Here is an 18357-nt window from a genome sequence, read left to right as displayed (position 1 = left end):
TTAAAAATTACGGGGGAAAAAAGGTAAAGGACCCTGTTTGGACCCTGGACCCTACTAGACACATAAGGTTCGGGTAAGGGTCTAAAAATTTTAGACCCTAAGGATCCAAATAGGGTATGGGTATGGAAAAAAATTTATGAGTACGGATATTATTATACCCTACCCATTGTCATCCCTCACTATAGGCTTTATGCAACAAAGTTGTTGCTCTTTTCATCCCGTAGAGAATTTAGTTTATTATTCGGATGTTCTACTAAATTTCTAACACAATCAGTTCCTAAATCCAGAAATCGGAAAAAAAAAAAAAAAAAAAACTCTAGGGGTTTGTTTGGCATCATTTTTGGTTTTCAGTTTGCTATTTTTTTTAAAACCAAAAACCAAAAATAGAAAACAAGAAAAAAGTGTTTCTACTTTGCTGTTGTCAGTTTTCAAAATTATCATGATTTTAATAAGTTTAAATAATTTTTGATTCATTATGCGACATATATCACATACTTTTAAAAAACAAAAAACAAAAAACCACAGCAATGTCAAACGAACCCTAACCAATTGAAGTATCTCTAATCCTTTACTCACCTAATTAAATGTTTTATGAGTCACATGTAAGCCAGGCATGTCAATAAAGAAAAGAGAAGCCCACTTCAACTTACAAAAACAATTACCTAAAGTATGAAAGGAAACTGTTTTGGGTCAGCCTTGCCCACCTAGCGTGCCCATTAATTCTCTAATTGGGCAGCCCGTATTTATTTCTAGTCTAATTGAGCCCATCAGCCCAGTCGTTTGGGCTCGGGAGTATAATCCTTTATTTACTTCTCTAATAAATGTAACTCAAAACTCATGAGAGTCTTAATGATGGCTACATTATTCCCAGTCTTGTGCTTTTAGGTGACTAATGCCTTAAATCGTCAACATATTCAGAATCACAGTGGGTGTACAAGGAAAACAATATACAATAAGCAATTGCCACGCTCGACACTTTGTAGAATTCTACTTTATATATTCTCGACACTTAACACGAAATATTTATCCACCTGTAGTGTATATTTTGCTTCCGCTTGAGTACACAACCCTCATTTGCATCCCCGTGGGGTTGGAGGTGTTCATTCGACGGACAGAACCCTATATATATATTTTTTTTTTTTCGTTGACCTCTAACAACAAAACTCGATCTTTGACATGGTATTTACTAACAAACGGGACATAATAGTGTTCCCTCAAGGCCTCAAGACTAACTACTGTACGTATAATCCACTTCCATATATGAATTAACCCTAGGAACAACAATTCTGTCACAATTAAAATACAAATTTGATTAGCCCAAGATGATACTGATGTAAGGTAATCTTGGTGTTAATTATAGTCCGTATGTACTTAATATTGGTGCTAATGTGCTATCCACAGTATAGCAAACACATAATGTGCTCTAAAATTGTCAAAATCGAATTAATAGTACTTCATTTTTATTTCTTTTTGCCTAGGTCTATGAGGGTATGTATAGCTAAATCAATACTACTTATACATTATTTGTTTATAGAATTGATGTTTTACCTAAAATTTAATGGTTTTTAACATTTTCTTGGTGCAAACAAAAGAATGATTTATAAAGACTAGAAAAACGTTTAGGCATAGGAACATCTTAGCACAATCGATTCAATTCATTTGCAAGTTCAATGCATGTGTATAATTCTGTATGGCTGTGCGAGTGGGGGGGGGGGTGCGATTGGATTCCACAGGGCCATATGCTAGTAAAAGACTCAAACTTAAGACCTACATCGAGGTTATTATGTATTCGAATGGTCAATATATACCATCAACAAAGTAGTACATCTACAAAAACAATAATTGTAGGTCCAAAATCATAAAAAAAAAAAATCTACATACAAAATTACAAGAATGTGGAAAGCTATTGATGTATGAACAAATGAAATAAATAGAGAATCATATCACACGATAGGAATAGAGAACACTAGACATGACATGCATTAAATATGATGGTGAAACATGTCAAATTATTTGCTCTAGCCTCTAATTACTCTATACAAATATAATATATTACAAGTCAGTGTATAGCAAATTATTATGCCACTAATTAAATTTCAAATTGCTTATTGATTCTCCCAATTATATATAATCCGATATCTAAGCACATTCAAATTTGTATTTTATGACCTAATAAAAATTCTATTAGATGAAGATTCCTTTTATTAGGCCCTCATAGGTTTAATGTGAAACATTTTCAATGAAAATTAGTTTTCATGAAAAACATATTTTCAAAGAAAAGTACAATTGCACTTTATTTGGTTGCATACAAGAAAAGTTCAAGAAAAATAAAAAATAGAAGTGAATATGAGGATGGATGAGAGGGAAGTAAAAAAGAGGTAAGGAGGAGGGAGAAAAATGTAGATTCCCTTACTTTGTAAAGAAAAGTGTTTTCCATTAATAAGGATACACTTTTCCACTATTGGAAAAATTGTTTTCCACCCCTTCACAAACCTAATAAAAGAAAACGAGAAAATCATTTTCCATACAAACATTTTACTTCAAATAAAACGGGGCCTTATTTATCCAACTCATCAATCCCCTCCTGATAAGATTGGTAGAATAGTAATAAGAGAATATAATCTCAAACGACTCCAAGTGCTCCTTGGGAGATCGAGTCAAACTAGCGACCTCCAAATCATAAGCTTAACCCGGCCCCTTACCATTAGTTAAGCAATTTTTTTTAGAGAGCCATAAGGGCAAGGTGATGAAAATCGATTCCATGATCACCTAAAATCGGGAGGAAAACTTTAAAGTAGTTAAAGAATCTACTCCTTTTGTACCCAATTTAAGCAATCATTTTGTAGATTTGTTAAATAAATTACAATTACAAGATAATTTTAGAGCACAATTACAAGATAAAAGAGCACAATTAAACCCTAATACAGTTGTATATATACTCGACCTAATCCTTGATCAATTTCGAATTAGTCTCCGATCTCCTTCCTTAGTTTGAAGATATCTTAGCTTCCAAATTGCAAAGTTCTGGCCCCGTACAAGTGCCATGAACTATGCTTGTATAGTTGTACTAAACTTCAAATTACTTTATTAGTTCCCAAAATCTGATTGAGTTTTAATGGAATCTTATTAATGTGCTGGGCTTTATATTTTTATTTGACTTTTTGTCACCCTAATTTGTCAGCTAATTACAATTTGTTAACTATGGAAATCACTAATGTGGCACAGGATTGGCATATATGGATTATAATTCAATGAAAGTTTGCTTTTAAGGCTATGTGAAGTTCGACTAATTTCAAAATTTTAATGCTAGCTTGTTTAGCATTTGACTAATTAAATTGGAACAAATTTGGTTATTAATTAATTAAAAAAAACTCCGTACATAGTTTATGTATGATGATAAAAATAAGACAAATAATAAATAATGCATCCCTGAGCTTAGGGCTGAATATAAGATACTCTCTTTGTGATTTAATAAGTGTTACACTTACTAAATGTGGTCGTATTTTAATAAGTGTTACACTTTTATTTTTGGCAAAAAACTACATTTTTATATTATATATCTCTCCTCTCATGGTCCCCACCCAAATCCACTGCTACTTTTTTAAATTTTTTTTTATTATTATTATTTATATATTTTTCAATAAATTATTAACACCACTATCTAACTTTTACAATTTTTTAATACTCAAACTACCTCACTTACCTCTTATTTTATTTAAGTCAATTGATTTGCTTAAAAATATGTAGCGGTTAAAGTGTAACACTTATTAAATCACGGAGGGAGTAAAATTTGTTATATACATCCGGGTGTACCGTACACTCAACTAACCTAAGGTTAGTTTTTTCTCTTCATTTGATGATAAAATTAAAAACAATCATCAAAGTGGGAACAAATACTCATGGGTATACGATATATCCGGGTGTATATAACAATCTCTCAATATAAGATAGAAGATCTAAGAAGATCAAGAAAGAAATATTAAAAGTTACTCGTATTAATTAAAAAAGGTTATGTTATATATAGCCCTTAGGGTTACAAATAAGCATTTATGGCCTGTTTTGTTCACCTTATTTTCACTTGTTTTAGATGTAATAAATTCAGATAAGTTCGGTTAAGTTCAAATAAGTCCAATTCAGGAAAAATAAGTTCTAATAAGAGTTACCCAAGTACAAAATCAAGTGATTAAATATATTTTTTCTAATTTGGTATTAATTTAGGAATGCATGAGAAAATAACGTACAAATCAGCGTAGTTAATGTTACATTTTTATTTATGCATTTTTTTAACACCACATTTGTTTTTTCTTTTTTAAAACAGTTTTAAAAAAAAAAATTATAACAGTTAGAAAAAAAAAAGGAGGTAATTTATAACCCTTTTTTTTTTTAACCAACAGATGATTTTGTCATAAATTAATTTAATAATAACCATACCGCACTCCATATTAAATCAAATATAATAATTTCTTATATAAATACATGCATGTGCTCCCTAACTATTTAGTACAGTACGATGAAGGATAATTAAGTCAAATTTGATCTACTAATATCATTATTAATGTGGGGGCAAGCACAATTTCTGACCTTAATTAGCAGTTCTCACGTTTAATTTGACAAATAACGAACACAGTTAGTGCTGCATTTGGCTATAAATAGGCATCATAAATACCTCATTTATGCAATAACCTCAAAGTAGCAAACAAAAGAGAGATATAAATTACTCCATAATTAATAATTTATCGAAAGAATTATTGATTATTACTAATAATAGCACATTATGGAGAAGATTAGAGTAGCTAATATAGCAATTTTGGGCATGACTATTTGTTGCATGGCCTTTTGCTTTAATGTGGCTATTGCCTCTGATCCTGGTCTTCTTCAAGACTTCTGCGTGAGTGCAACTGATCCTCATTCCGCAGGTATATATATTACATTATTCACCAAAATTATACTCCATTTCGAAATTTTATTGATTATGCTTTTCACATTCTTACTTTATGGAGTATGTATGAAATATTTAATTTTTAGTTATGAGTCGTTACACCTCTCTTTTTAGTCTTTACCCTACACATAAAGATTAACTTTTTACCCACTTATTTATGACATACTTAATTACTTTTGCCTAAGACTACTTCCAAAGAATATTTAAAAAAAAAAATAAAAAAAAAAATAGTATAAATAAATATATATTGAGAGTGAGAGACAGCCCAAATGGTTAGAGCTTTCTTCCCAATTTCAAGAGATTCTGGGATCGATTCTCACCCCGGCCCCGCCCTTATGGCTCTCTAAACGCCAAAAATAAATGTATATTTAACATTGTATACATTCGGGGTTACATTACATCAAAAACTATTTTTTTTCTTCTTTTGCTTATACATAAGCTTTTAAAGATGATTTATTAGTATTATGTTTCATTTTAGTTTTGCCTTAAATTAAATAGAATAGTTGTCCAATTATACTGATATCTTTTTCATTTCAGAAGGGGGTCTAAAATGAAATAAATTGGTGCCCTATTTTACGTTTAAATTCTCTCATTAGTAGCCTTACAAAGGGATTTTTTTTTTTTTTTTTTTACAAAGTTTTCAAACACTTACCTAGTTAATTTTCTAATATTCCGTACATGTTGATGATTTATTTCTCTGTAAATTTTATTTTTCAGTGTTTGTCAATGGGAAATTCTGCAAAAATCCAAACGACGTCAAAGTGACTGATTTCTTATTCAAAGGGTTTAATAAGCCTGGAAATACAAACAACCTTCAAGAAGCATCCGCCACGATAGTAGACGTTAACCTATTCCCGGCACTTAACACACTAGGGGTCACCATTGCTCGTGTAGACTTTGGGCCTTATGGCCTAAACACTCCTCATTTGCATCACCGTGGATCTGAGGCTTTCGCGGTGATAGAGGGAACCCTATACGCTGGTTTTGTTACATCCGATAACAAACTCTTTGACACGGTAATTACCAAGGGGGACGTGATTGCGTTCCCCCAAGGTCTAATCCACTTCCAAATGAACATGGATAACACAGATGCTTATGCAATAGCTGCATTTGGTAGTCAAAACCCGGGAAGAATTAATGTTCCTAATAGTTTATTTGGAACTTCACCGCGAATTTTGGATGATGTTCTTACTAAGGGATTTCAGGTGAGTGTGATGGACATTGAACGACTTCGAGCACAATTTAATAACACGTCCATTGATACCGGGAGATCCATTCTCAAGTTGCTATCTGAACGTTCTTATTAATAGCCTTAATCCAAAACCTAAATAAGATGCATGTTTGCCCATCATATTATATTCTATCATTAGATTGAATATAATCTATAATAATAGGTAATTACAAGTATAAGTATGTATTCCGTAATACTTGTAACGTTTGTGATGTTTTTTTACTTGAGTTTGTCTCCTACGTACTTCTGTAGTACGTATGCTTGTATTGTCTCTACATGACAACATGTAGTGTTCTGTATGTTTCAATAATAATTTAATTTGGTGGTTAAGTTTTCAATTCGCAATAAATGATTGCTTTTTCAGTTTTTCTCAACCATGCACGAGCTCAATAAATACAATATAATGACTATTAATTGGGAATTAATCTTATGTAAAGTGGCAACACCATGAGCTCAATAAATACAATTTTTAGTTTAGTCATCAAATGCGAGTAAAAACTGAAATTGTATTATCAATCGAAAATTAACTTTATATAAAGTGGTCACACCATGTGCCTAGTTACATACATATAAAAATTTGTGTTACTCAGTATATTAGGGGATAACAAAACATAATTAATTTTTGAAGGACAATGATATATGCATTTATTCTTAAATCTATATCCAATGTAAGTATTAGACTACCAACAGTGGTATAAAGTTAAAAATTCATGACAAAAACACATGTAAATCGATGTTATTTATGAATATCTATTCTTAATGTTTTCCCTTATTGTAATATTTTCCTCTGAACTATATATGTTTATCATTTTACTTTATAAAATGCATGCATGCATGGACATGCCAGCCAAACACATACACGTTTGTGTCATTGTGTGGCCTCTAAAAACCTAACAAATCTTCCGCCACCACTTCGAAGAGGTCCATGTCGTGCAAATAGCGTCTTTCACGGGTGCGAGGCAGTGCACGGCCGTGTTATATATCGATCATATCGATGATCAATGCTACCATTGCACTTCCTTCTTCGTTACATACTGAACGTACAATTGCTTGTAATTTCCATAACTATACGTCTATACCCAAGAACCAAACACAACACCTGGCCTTCATGACATATGCTATTGTCTTGCTCCTATATTTTCTTATTTGAACCAGCCTTTTTTTTTTCTTTATTTATTTTAGTATAAATAAATGGAAAAAAGATATATGTAGCCCTTCATGTAAGAAACTAAAAGTGAAAAGAATTGACAATAAATAAATATTTATTACACCGATTTACTCGTGAATTGCCGATAAATTCCCAACTTAGTACAGTACTAAAAAAGGAAGTATATTAAATACTTACATATAGCATTCTCAAGGGTTGCATATAACATTACCCCTAAATAAATTACTCCCTCCGTCCCTAAATTACATTCCTGGTTTCTACTTTGGGTATTCCAAAATTACATTCCTCCTTTCTATTTTTAGTAAGTTTTTTTTTTTCCAAATATCCCAAATCAACTCTTTTTTTCTGTTGTATATTTAATGTTTTCTCACTCTTACTATCCTAATCTCACTCTTATTTTCTCTCTCCATCGTTTTTCTCAAGTTTGTACTTTCCATAACTAACCTAATGAATATGATTGAATCTTAATTTTCAATTAGAAGCATGTTATTGGTCCTTTTTTTTTTGCAAAGGATTGATGACATGGCATCATTAATCATTAATCTATCTTTGTTTTACTCAAAGACATCATTTAATGTTTTGTATTTCCCATTGAAATATTTCATTATTGTTATTTGTCTTATTCTTTCCTCCTTAATTCCCGTATAATTTTACAAACAAGAATGTAATTTAGGGACGGAGGGAGTAATGTAATCTTACATTATCATTGAAAGAAATGTCAAATTCTAGAGGAGAGAGTAAATACTGGTGTGGGCATACCTGGGGAGAGAAGGAAGTCAGAATTGTAATTTGCAAAAGGAGATTACTTGAAAAAGTTTGTTTTTTGTTTGAACATTTAATTTCTCACTGATTAAAATTTAAAATAATGGTCAATGGACCAACTCCTATGAATCTATGATATTCAATTCCTATGATCGTAAATTCGGTTCAATTAATAATTCGTTTACTTTGAGTGTCGACTTTTCATTTTCCTTCTTGGTTTATTACTCCCTCATTCCTTTTTTATTTTCATCACGGGTCTATTTTTTGTGAGAATTTAATGAGTCATATAGTGTAAAAAAACTAGAAGAAAGGAAGGGAGTATTGAATTTTTTTATTTATACATGTGTAAATATTTAAAATAAATAAACTCGACTCCGTATTCCTTTGTACAAGTGCCTGAAATTTCAACTCTCCATTAGCTATAACCTACAATAAAAAATTAAAAGAGATTCCATCTCAAAACTACTTCGTATATGATAAAAGGATAATGCCTTGGCCATATAATATGTATTAAATTAATTTTCTCTTTTGGCACTGATGTATTGTTTGAAAAAACTATACCCCATAATTTTGGTACAACGTCAAGGGAACTAAAAGGGTGAACAAGTACATTACATTTTCTTTTTTTTTTTTTTTTTTTTTTTTTTTTTTTTTTTTTTTTTTTATGTAAATTGTCACCCAAAATAATAAAGGAGTCTTAGATGCCTACTATTCTCATACATACATTTTACATACATATATTTGGTTAATTATATCTTTAATTGTGTATTAATGTATATTACTTCCTCTGTCTCTAAAAAAACAACCCATTTAAGCATTTTTCATGGGGATAAAGAAACTAAAATGAGAAATACTCCGATTTGTACAAGTGTATGAAGAAGCTAATAAAAGTACGAGTACATTGAAAAGGTAAATTTACATGAGCTTTGCAAAAAAGTAAAAAGAGAAAGTAATAAAAGTACATGAAAAAACAAATTTTATATGGAGAACCTAATTTTGCACAAATATTATTGCAAATTAAAGGGTAATTTGATGCAAATGAGATGAACATTTTGGGACTAAAATTTGACCAAATGAATTATTTTTTTAGAGACGGAGAGTATAAAATTTTGACATTTAAGTGATTAATGTTATAAGGAAAAGGTTAACCAAAATTTTAACTTATTACACGTTGATGATTGTCATACTGAAGCAGTGAAGTTATTACTCCATTCGTCCCTTTATTTTTGCCCAATTATTGTTGTTTGGGTTAAACTTTGAAAATTATGAGTATAAATTACCGTTAATCTATAAAAGATAATATAGCCATAATTTTATATTTTATAAATATTATATGTTTATAATTTTTACATATATGAAAATAAAAAATATAGCCGTTTTAAGACACGTGTTGGAGATCTGGTACAATACAAAGTCTTATATGTGGCTGGCCACATGGTGTGACCATCCATTATAAGGGTTACTTCATTAATGTTATAGGGGTTATTCGTTCAATTTTACAGGGGTTGCTTCATCAATGTCATAGGGGTTACGTAGGGGTTATTTGGTCAGTATTACAAGGGTTACTTCTTTAGTGTTATAAGAGTTACTTTGTTTTTTATAAGTGGCCATATGGTATGACCGGCCGCACACAAGACGTACTGTACAATTAAATAAAGAAAAAAAAATTCAAAAAAAAAAAAAACCAATTAGAAAAAGAAAAAAAAAATGGGGACAGAGGCAATTACATACACGATTGTGAATTGAAAATTAGATAATACACCCGGGTGCACCATGCTCATGGTGCACCCGGGTAAATAAAAAAAGGCGGAAAGAACATATAGTGTTTGATAAAGAACATACCTATGTTTGACAAAGAACATACCTTTAATATGTTCTTTGAGTGTGATCAGTGTGTTCTTTGAGTAAAATTATATGTTCTTTACATTATAACTTATGTTATTTAACATATGTTGATAGACATATATGTTTTTTTGTGTTTAATAATACAAAGTATGTTCTTTGAATTTGGCATGTATGTTCTTTAAGGTCGTAGTGACGCCCAAATTCTATTTTTATTATCATATGTCATATTTAAATTACTTTTATTATCGTATGTTCTTTGAGTTTGATTAGTATGTTATTTAGGTATTAACTATATGTACTTTACAATATAAATTATGTTCTTTTACAATATGTTATTTTGAAATTTGACATTGAAATCTTAAATTACTTTTAATTGAAAATAATATTAGAGTAAAAAAACTAAATTATTATGGGAATTTGAATTTTTTTTTGGAGAGATAGAAAACTATTTTTTGGGGAAATAATACCTTTGGTAAGGATTTTTTAAGAGGTGCTCAACACTGGCATGACTCGCATACCGACCCGATCCGGCCCGAAATAAGATGGGTTTGGGCAAACCTAAAAATGCATTTTAAGTTAAAACTCGAATCGGGCTCGAAAAAAGCCCGAAAAACAGCTACTTTTCTACGGGTTTGGGCACGAGAAATTATGATATGGCCCGGCCCTACTCGATTTTTTATCACCTCTAAATTTTTTCCGTTAATAATGTGTAATTTTTCAGAAAATTTTATTAAGTTTTTATCTCGTTCTTTTTATTATATCTTTACGTTCTTTGGTAATGTATGTTTTTGTCAAATACAAACATGTTCTTTGTCAAATACATGTATGTTCTTTATGAAACAAATAATGTTCTTTCCACCTTTTTTTTATTTATCCGGGTGTACGATGAGCACTGTACACCCTTGTGTATAAACCACGGATTAATTGTGAATTGCGAAAAATCAACAGAACCCAAAATTAGAATCAACGCTGTTCTCGCTCTTCACGGGTCTTCAGTAAATAATCCACGTGCAAGTGTGCAAGTTGTTATTGTTTTTTAATAAAAAGTTATTCAAGTAAGACTATCAGATTTATTATCAATGATTTTTTTTTTATTTTTATTTTTTATTTTATTTAATTAATTTATTTATTTATTTTTTAACTGGCTTATCAATGATTTATCTTGTATAACTGTTAAATGCGACAAGTCAAATTAATGATTCAGCATCCTCCATTCCTCCTTAATACCTTCCTATAAAAAATTACTCCATATTATTTTTAGGCTCATATTTGCTGAAATAAGATTGTTTATCGTCAAGTTTTCAAAAAAAGATTGTTTATAGTCAAAACATAGCATTGACGAGTTAACGACTTAGCTACAAGTTACTTGAACAAATTATGTATGTCGTACTCTAATAAAGATTATTATCAAGAACCATATATAGAAAGTTTAACATTGCATGGTAATTGTTATGGTCAATTACATTGATGTCGTACTCTAATAAGGGATAGCTTAGGTGGTTAGAGCTTTTATGTTCCCTTTCGATTACAGGGGGTATTAGGATTGAATGATCGATTCTAATTACTTGTCTTTATGACTCTTTGTAAAAAATAAATAAATAAATAAAACAGCTTCTTATTGTTATAATAAAATAGGTTAGTTCTCGTGCTATGTATGGTAATTATCAATAACTATTATTAAACTATCATTTTAATTAGTTTTTTATTAAAAAAAATAAAAAATAAAAAAAAATCTAAAAAATATAGTTAACAAATTTTGATCAAAATATTGGGTTATGAAAGAGATGTTAGATATAAAATGATGTTAATGAAAATGATCAAAATTATATTAATAGTTTTGTTTTATAACTACATCAATATTTGAGTTAAAGATATGTCAAATCTTTTATTTAAGTAATTATATTGTACGGAGTATAAGATTAGGGAGTTATATTTGTATAAGATTTGTTTCTGTATTAGAATTTTATTCAAAAAAAAAAAACTAAGGGCACATCAGGAGATGACACTTATCATTGCTAGTGTAAGAATATTGTCTCAAGGGGAATTGATTTTGGCACACCCATTGTAAAAGCATGGTTTTTTATGCTCTCCTTACCTAGAGGTGTGTCAAAATCAATTTTTGGTGTGTCAAAATCATTTTCTCTTAATAGTAATGAAAGAATGGCTCTTATTTTAGCCTTTCAGCAGCGTGTTTTTAATGTTGTTACTCTGTAGCATAATGGAGTACCATAGTGGTTCACTAGTTTAGGAATCCTTTTCTTGTTAATGAACTAGTTATATTGAGTTATTCTTCTTTGATGATAAAATTGAACTAGCACTTGCTACTTTGTACAAGTATGTTTTAATAATGTTATTACTCCGTTGCATAATGGAGTACGATAGTGGTTCACTCTTTTATTGATGAGCCACACCCATCAATAAAAGAGTGAATCTACTATATAAAATCACAAATTTCAGATTTCATTTCAAAATCAGATTTCATCCCAAAATCATATGATGATAATAGAATTGAAGAGTACGAACTTCTTATCAATCTTATATCCAAGGAATAATATGTTTAATTCTTCTAATGAACTTTTATTTATAAATGGAGTACACAAACAATGTTGGATTTATTTCCTTATATTGCGTGTAAAGTCGGTGTCGTATCACGTTTGTACTTCATCAATTCGGTCTTTAGAAATTTAAGGGACTTTATTGGAATTATTTCAGAAAAAACTAATTAGAACATACAATTGGCGTTTTGCGTGGACAAGATAATGTTGAATTGGACCAGATTCTGGCTAGCAATTGCATTAAATGTGTTTTTCATGCATTTCATAAACAAGTATGAATTTTCCAAAAAAAAAAAAAAAAGCTCATTAGTTTTGCCAAATTTGAACAGAGTTACATCATCAATTCTCCCGTTGAATGTGTAACTAGCCAAATATATACTTCGAATGAATGGTGATGAAAAAAAAGCCACATAAAGGGGGATAAATGAGCCGAGCTGAGCTGAGTAGGCAAGTACTACCTTGTTCATATTTAAGCTCATTTAACTTAGGTGAGTTCGAGCACGATCCCGAGCTTTCAAGCGATCTCAAAAATCTGTTCAATCTCAGCTCATTTAGTAAACTATAAGTTCGCGAACAGTTCGTGAACATCTCGTTTATTGAACGAGTTGATAAATGAGTATTTCATGAATGAGTGTTTTAATAATAAACGAGCTTCTCTAATTAACGAGCTTTGTACTTTTGACATTTAAAAACCTCATAATTATAAACTAAAGAGTTGAATTAACAATTGTGAAAAAATCAATAATTCATAAAAAAAATTATAAATGATTAATTTATAAAAAAATATATATATTCCACATAAAAGCACTTTGCGTCTTTGAGATATCGCATATATATATCTGAATGAACTGTTCATGAACTTATCTAAACGAGCATATACACACACACACACACGTGAGCAATATGTGAACATAAATAAACGAGCTGTTCATGAACTTATCTGAACGAGCATATATATGTTCGTGTTCAAGCTCATTTATTAAATGAGCTTCAAAATTTGTTCAAGCTCGGCTCATTTATTAAATAAACGAACATGAACGAGCTTCAACCGAGCTCGAATTCGAGTAGTTTATTGATCGGCTCGGTTTATTTACACCTCTACATATTTCAATTCATATAGAGTATATAACTAGCTGCTTATAAACACTCCCACTCTATGTGTTAGGTTTCGGACAATTAAAATTCTTAAAATCTACTCAATCGTAGTTAATGATTTTATTAGAGATTTGTCCATAATTAACAGTTTCTCAAGGGCATCAATTAAGCAAGTACAGTTAATAAATCCTTCAGTTTAGAAAATTTTAGAAAATAACACCACAAAATTCTAAAAAAATGGATTATTAAGGGTCTGTTCACTTCAGCTTAATTTCAGTTCAGTTCAGTTTAGCTTCAATCAGTTCACTTCAGCTCCAATCAGTTTACATATAGTCACCTATAATTACGTCCTTGACAATATATATTATATCATGCATTTTCTATTGGAAGGATGACCTGACGATAAATGTTAATTATATGCATATCCTCACGAAATTAATTAATAAAAGTAGAATCCAAAAGTTGGAGTTGAATTAATTTAGTAAGATCAACGTGTATATTCAAAATTTATATACTATATAGTAATTAGTAATGTAGACCACCCTTATTATCAAATATATATATCACCATCCTAATTTACTTATTTGGAAAAATCCTAATAACATTAGCTAAAGAGTATAGGTTACCTATTCAATATAAAATAACATCAATTAATTGGCGATTCGTTAATTTTATAAACAAAGTTGGCGTGATTCAACTCATATATCAACAAGTATTATTATTTGTGCTTCCTTCTTAGAATATATATCTAATTAATTAGGTACCTTCTATTAGGTGAAATTACTAATTATGTAATAACACACATTATTGTTCTTTAAGTTGTCCACTTAATTGAACAAAAAACTTCCTTTAGAAAAAGTCATGCATATATATAAGAGTTAATGTAGTAGATTTAGAAATTGTGATAGAAAAAGGGCCGATGTAAACAATAGTAACAATAGTAGGATACACTTTACCTAGCTAGGGGTAATGTGTTTGTATTACTAGCTATTTCCTTTTTTTTTTTTTTTTTTTTTTTTTCCTTTTTCTTTTTTATTTGGAAGAAGATCAAATTAAAGTAGTGTGATGTAGTAATATAAATTAAAGGTAGTGTGAAAGACAAAATTGGAAAAAAGTTGAATTTTGGGTCTCAAATTTAATTTGCACAAACAAGTCCCAGAAAATCGACCTATCACTACACCAAATAAACCAGTCTCAGCTCATTCAACATTGCTACATGACATATATACTCAATCTCATGATTTGAACGATTAGAAATATGAACTACTTAACTAACAAACTAATAAATTCATACTATAATTTGTATAATCACAAATCATTTAGTATATCTTTTTATTGGGTAAAAGGTAGTAGGTTTTCATTAAAAGAGCAAGTTAAATACAAATTTAGGGGCATTTCGCTTGGATAAATCAACAACTCTAATAATGAGACGACCAAATACAAAATTACAAATGGCGGTGGAAAATACATATATATGGTGCTAACACACACATTGTACTCGGCACACATTATCATGGTAAATTAAACTTGTTGTACCATGCATGCACAATGTATATTGTCCACATATATAGTGAAATCTCACATTCTCACTCATTTATTTTAGTGTAACTATCCACATGAGCAAATTGTACTCATATGAAGGACATATTTAACTGTATCATGTGTGTGCTATTAATAATGTACGAAGTGCAACGGAAACTACACCCTTGACATATCAGCACTTAGGACAATGATAAACACAACACAATAGAGACTAACTGTTTACGATAAACACAACATAATACAGACTAACTGTTTACAAAGTACTCCGTATTAATTAATAGGGTTCATTTGGCATTGTTGTGGATTTCTGTTTTTTGGTTTTTTGTTTTATAAAAGTATATATATGATATATGCCTCATAATGAATTAAAAATTATTTAAACTTATTAAAATCATGATAATTTTGAAAACTGACAACAGAAAAGTGTAAACACCTTTTTCTTATTTCCTGTTTTTGATTTTTGGTTTTCAAAAAAACAGGAAACAGAACACCAAAAATAATGCCAAACAAGCCCAGTGTTTAATTGCTTGACGGAAAGCAAAAGTCGTACTTTTCGAAGAGAGGCAAAGAATGTGAGATCGATGTGGGACGGCTGCGTCCAAGTTGATATTTCGCTTTCTCGATCAGACTCATCTTAATTTTCGTTGATGACGTCGTTCGATATGCATGCATTGCTGAACGATTCTTAATAAACAGTTGCGCACTTGCGCATTGTTTGCCTATAAATAGCCTGTTATTGTTCTTGTTCTAACATCAAAATTTGTCTTAAACATCACCTACCTTTTATACAATAAGCAATCACTTTTTTTTTTCCAATAAGCTTTGATTAATACGTTTGTGTTTCTACTTAAATTAATTAAGTAATTACTACGTCAAATGGAGATGAATTATCATACGGCTTTGTTCATGGTCGTTGCATTGTTGAGTATTACTACTCATCTTTATGTTGCCAATGCAGCTGATCCTCCTTTGCTTCAGGATTTTTGTGTGGGTACGAATGACCCTAATGCCTCAGGTTCGTCTTCTTGTTTTTTCGCTCTTTCTGTTTAATAATTTTCAGTTATATACTATGGTAAAATCGGATCTGATCTTATATAAAAGGTAGACTATGATAATTCCATATTGTTTTTCTAATCATTTAGCTAGCTATTTTTTTTTTTTTATTTTTAACTATATAGTAGGAACGACTTTTGACTTTTTTTGGAGATAACATATCCACGCTACTAATTACTAATTAAGGATTAGTTGTTATACGTAATATGGATGTGATCGGGGGGTTATTTTTTTAATGAAACCATGCATTACTAGTACATGTATTTAAAAAATGTTACTATAGAGTAATAATCTAGTGAATGAAAGACATTATTTTAATTTGAAGTGATCGTATGATGTAGTTGTTCAATCTCTCTTTTCTTTAAGAATCTTCAAAAATGAAGGAATTGTTGCAAAAAGCCAAAAACCATATGGTTTTCCATTGTTTTTGAAAGTTAATGATTTATGGCTTGATAGGTAGACTTTTCTTGAACAATTTTTTTATTCAATTATGAAAAATAACAAATTTAAAAAAAAAATGAATAAAAACACCTCATGCCATACAAATCCTAAGAAAAATATAAATTATTCCCTCTATTTTAGTAATTTGTCCTTTTCGTTATTATGGACAAAGTTTGAATATAATTTTCTTTATACTCCGTACGTAGTAATATGAATCATATGATTTCCATAATTTTTATTTTGAATTTTGGGTGTAAAAGAACATTACTCTTAAATATGAATCATATGATCCATAACTTTTATTTTGAATTTCGTATTGTGAAGCTAGAGTTTGACTTTAAGAATTAAAATCAATTACTAATCATTTGATATCGTTATTACATGTACATACAGAATATAGAGTATGAAATATGAAATCTAAATTAATAATTTTATGCTTAAAATATTTTGATGTATAAAATTCTAAGCTAACTATATATTTTCTTTTTTCTCAGTCTTTATAAATGGACAATTTTGCAAGAATCCAAAAGATGTGGAAGTAGAAGATTTCATACACAAAGGGTTTCACATTCGAGGAGACACAAACACCACTCTAGGAGCAGAAGCCACACTAGTAGACGTAAATCGATTCCCAGCACTTAACACACTAGGCGTAGCCCTAGCTCGCATAGACTTTGGACCCTTTGGCCTAAACACCCCTCATTTGCACCCTCGTGGGTCTGAGATCTTCGCGGTGCTAGAGGGAACTCTATATGCCGGTATTGTCACAACCAATTACAAACTCTATGACGCGGTATTGAGAAAAGGTGACATGATTGTTTTCCCTCAAGGTCTAATTCACTTCCAACTAAATCTTGGTAATTCAAAAGCTTTTGCCGTTGCCTCTTTTGGAAGCCAAAACCCTGGCCGAGTTAACATTGCTGATGGTGTGTTTGGAACAACACCGCGTATTTTGGATGATGTTCTTACCAAGGGTTTTCAAGTGGATGAGCCCGTGATTGAACGACTTCGAGCTCAGTTTTTGAGTAAGAACTTATCAATCAACACCGGAAGATCTATTATTAAGCTGTTGGCTCAAGAAGATTATTTGGCTGATCATACGTACTAATTAATTTTATTAAAATTAATTTCGTACGTAATATAATCAAGATTATTTATGGTTAAACCACAAATAATCTTATGATTTTACTTGGCACTGTTTGTGTGGTTTGGATTAATCTAGGGTTACTTTATGCTTGGCTTTCTGTAGTTCAAATAAATCAGAGGAATTTAGCACTATTCTGTTGTATGTTCAGTTTATTAGTTTCTAAGTGTGCTGTAATTCCTCAAAATACATGTGTCTTTTTTTTTTTTTTTTTTTTTTTTTAATGTTTGTTTGTTTGTTTTACAACATGTTGATTATGAATAAAGAACTCCTCAATATTTGTTATTACTAAGCTTATTATTTAATTATACATGTCGTATACTAATAATTTTAGGTATATGTACAATTAGTAATCTGTAAACTATTATTGGTAAAATTATACTCCGTACTAAAGCTCTAAGAATTAACGGATAAAAATGAAGTGTCTAAATTGCTAATTATGGAACGAGAAAAAGAAGAAAGTATCTTTTTTACTTCCTTTTCCAACAAAATTAACACATTCCCCATTTTACATCACTTTCTTAATTATTTCTGTATGGAAAAAGCTAACGAATGCTCCGGGGGCTTTGGATAAGTTAGCTA

General features: G+C 30.3%; 2 protein-coding genes across 2 annotated transcripts; both read left to right on the top strand.

Moving 5' to 3' along the window:
• The first annotated feature begins 4774 nt into the window (after positions 1 to 4774).
• Positions 4775 to 6478, top strand: LOC145585480 (putative germin-like protein 2-1). The gene is made up of 2 exons (XM_081642181.1): positions 4775 to 4916; positions 5657 to 6478. The coding sequence occupies exons 1-2, from the start codon at positions 4775 to 4777 to the stop codon at positions 6244 to 6246; spliced, it is 732 nt and encodes a 243-aa protein (XP_081498307.1). The 3' UTR covers positions 6247 to 6478.
• A 9440-nt stretch (positions 6479 to 15918) lies between these two features.
• On the top strand, positions 15919 to 18004 carry LOC145585479 (putative germin-like protein 2-1). The gene is made up of 2 exons (XM_081642180.1): positions 15919 to 16152; positions 17126 to 18004. The coding sequence occupies exons 1-2, from the start codon at positions 16014 to 16016 to the stop codon at positions 17737 to 17739; spliced, it is 753 nt and encodes a 250-aa protein (XP_081498306.1). The 5' UTR covers positions 15919 to 16013; the 3' UTR covers positions 17740 to 18004.
• The last annotated feature ends 353 nt before the right edge of the window (positions 18005 to 18357 follow it).

Source organism: Chenopodium album, chromosome 16, assembly GCF_948465745.1.
Source record: "Chenopodium album chromosome 16, dcCheAlbu1.1, whole genome shotgun sequence".
Taxonomy (NCBI): domain Eukaryota; kingdom Viridiplantae; phylum Streptophyta; class Magnoliopsida; order Caryophyllales; family Amaranthaceae; genus Chenopodium; species Chenopodium album.
The sequence above is the reverse complement of the archived record's forward strand: the minus strand, read 5'-3'. Positions and strand labels throughout refer to the sequence as shown.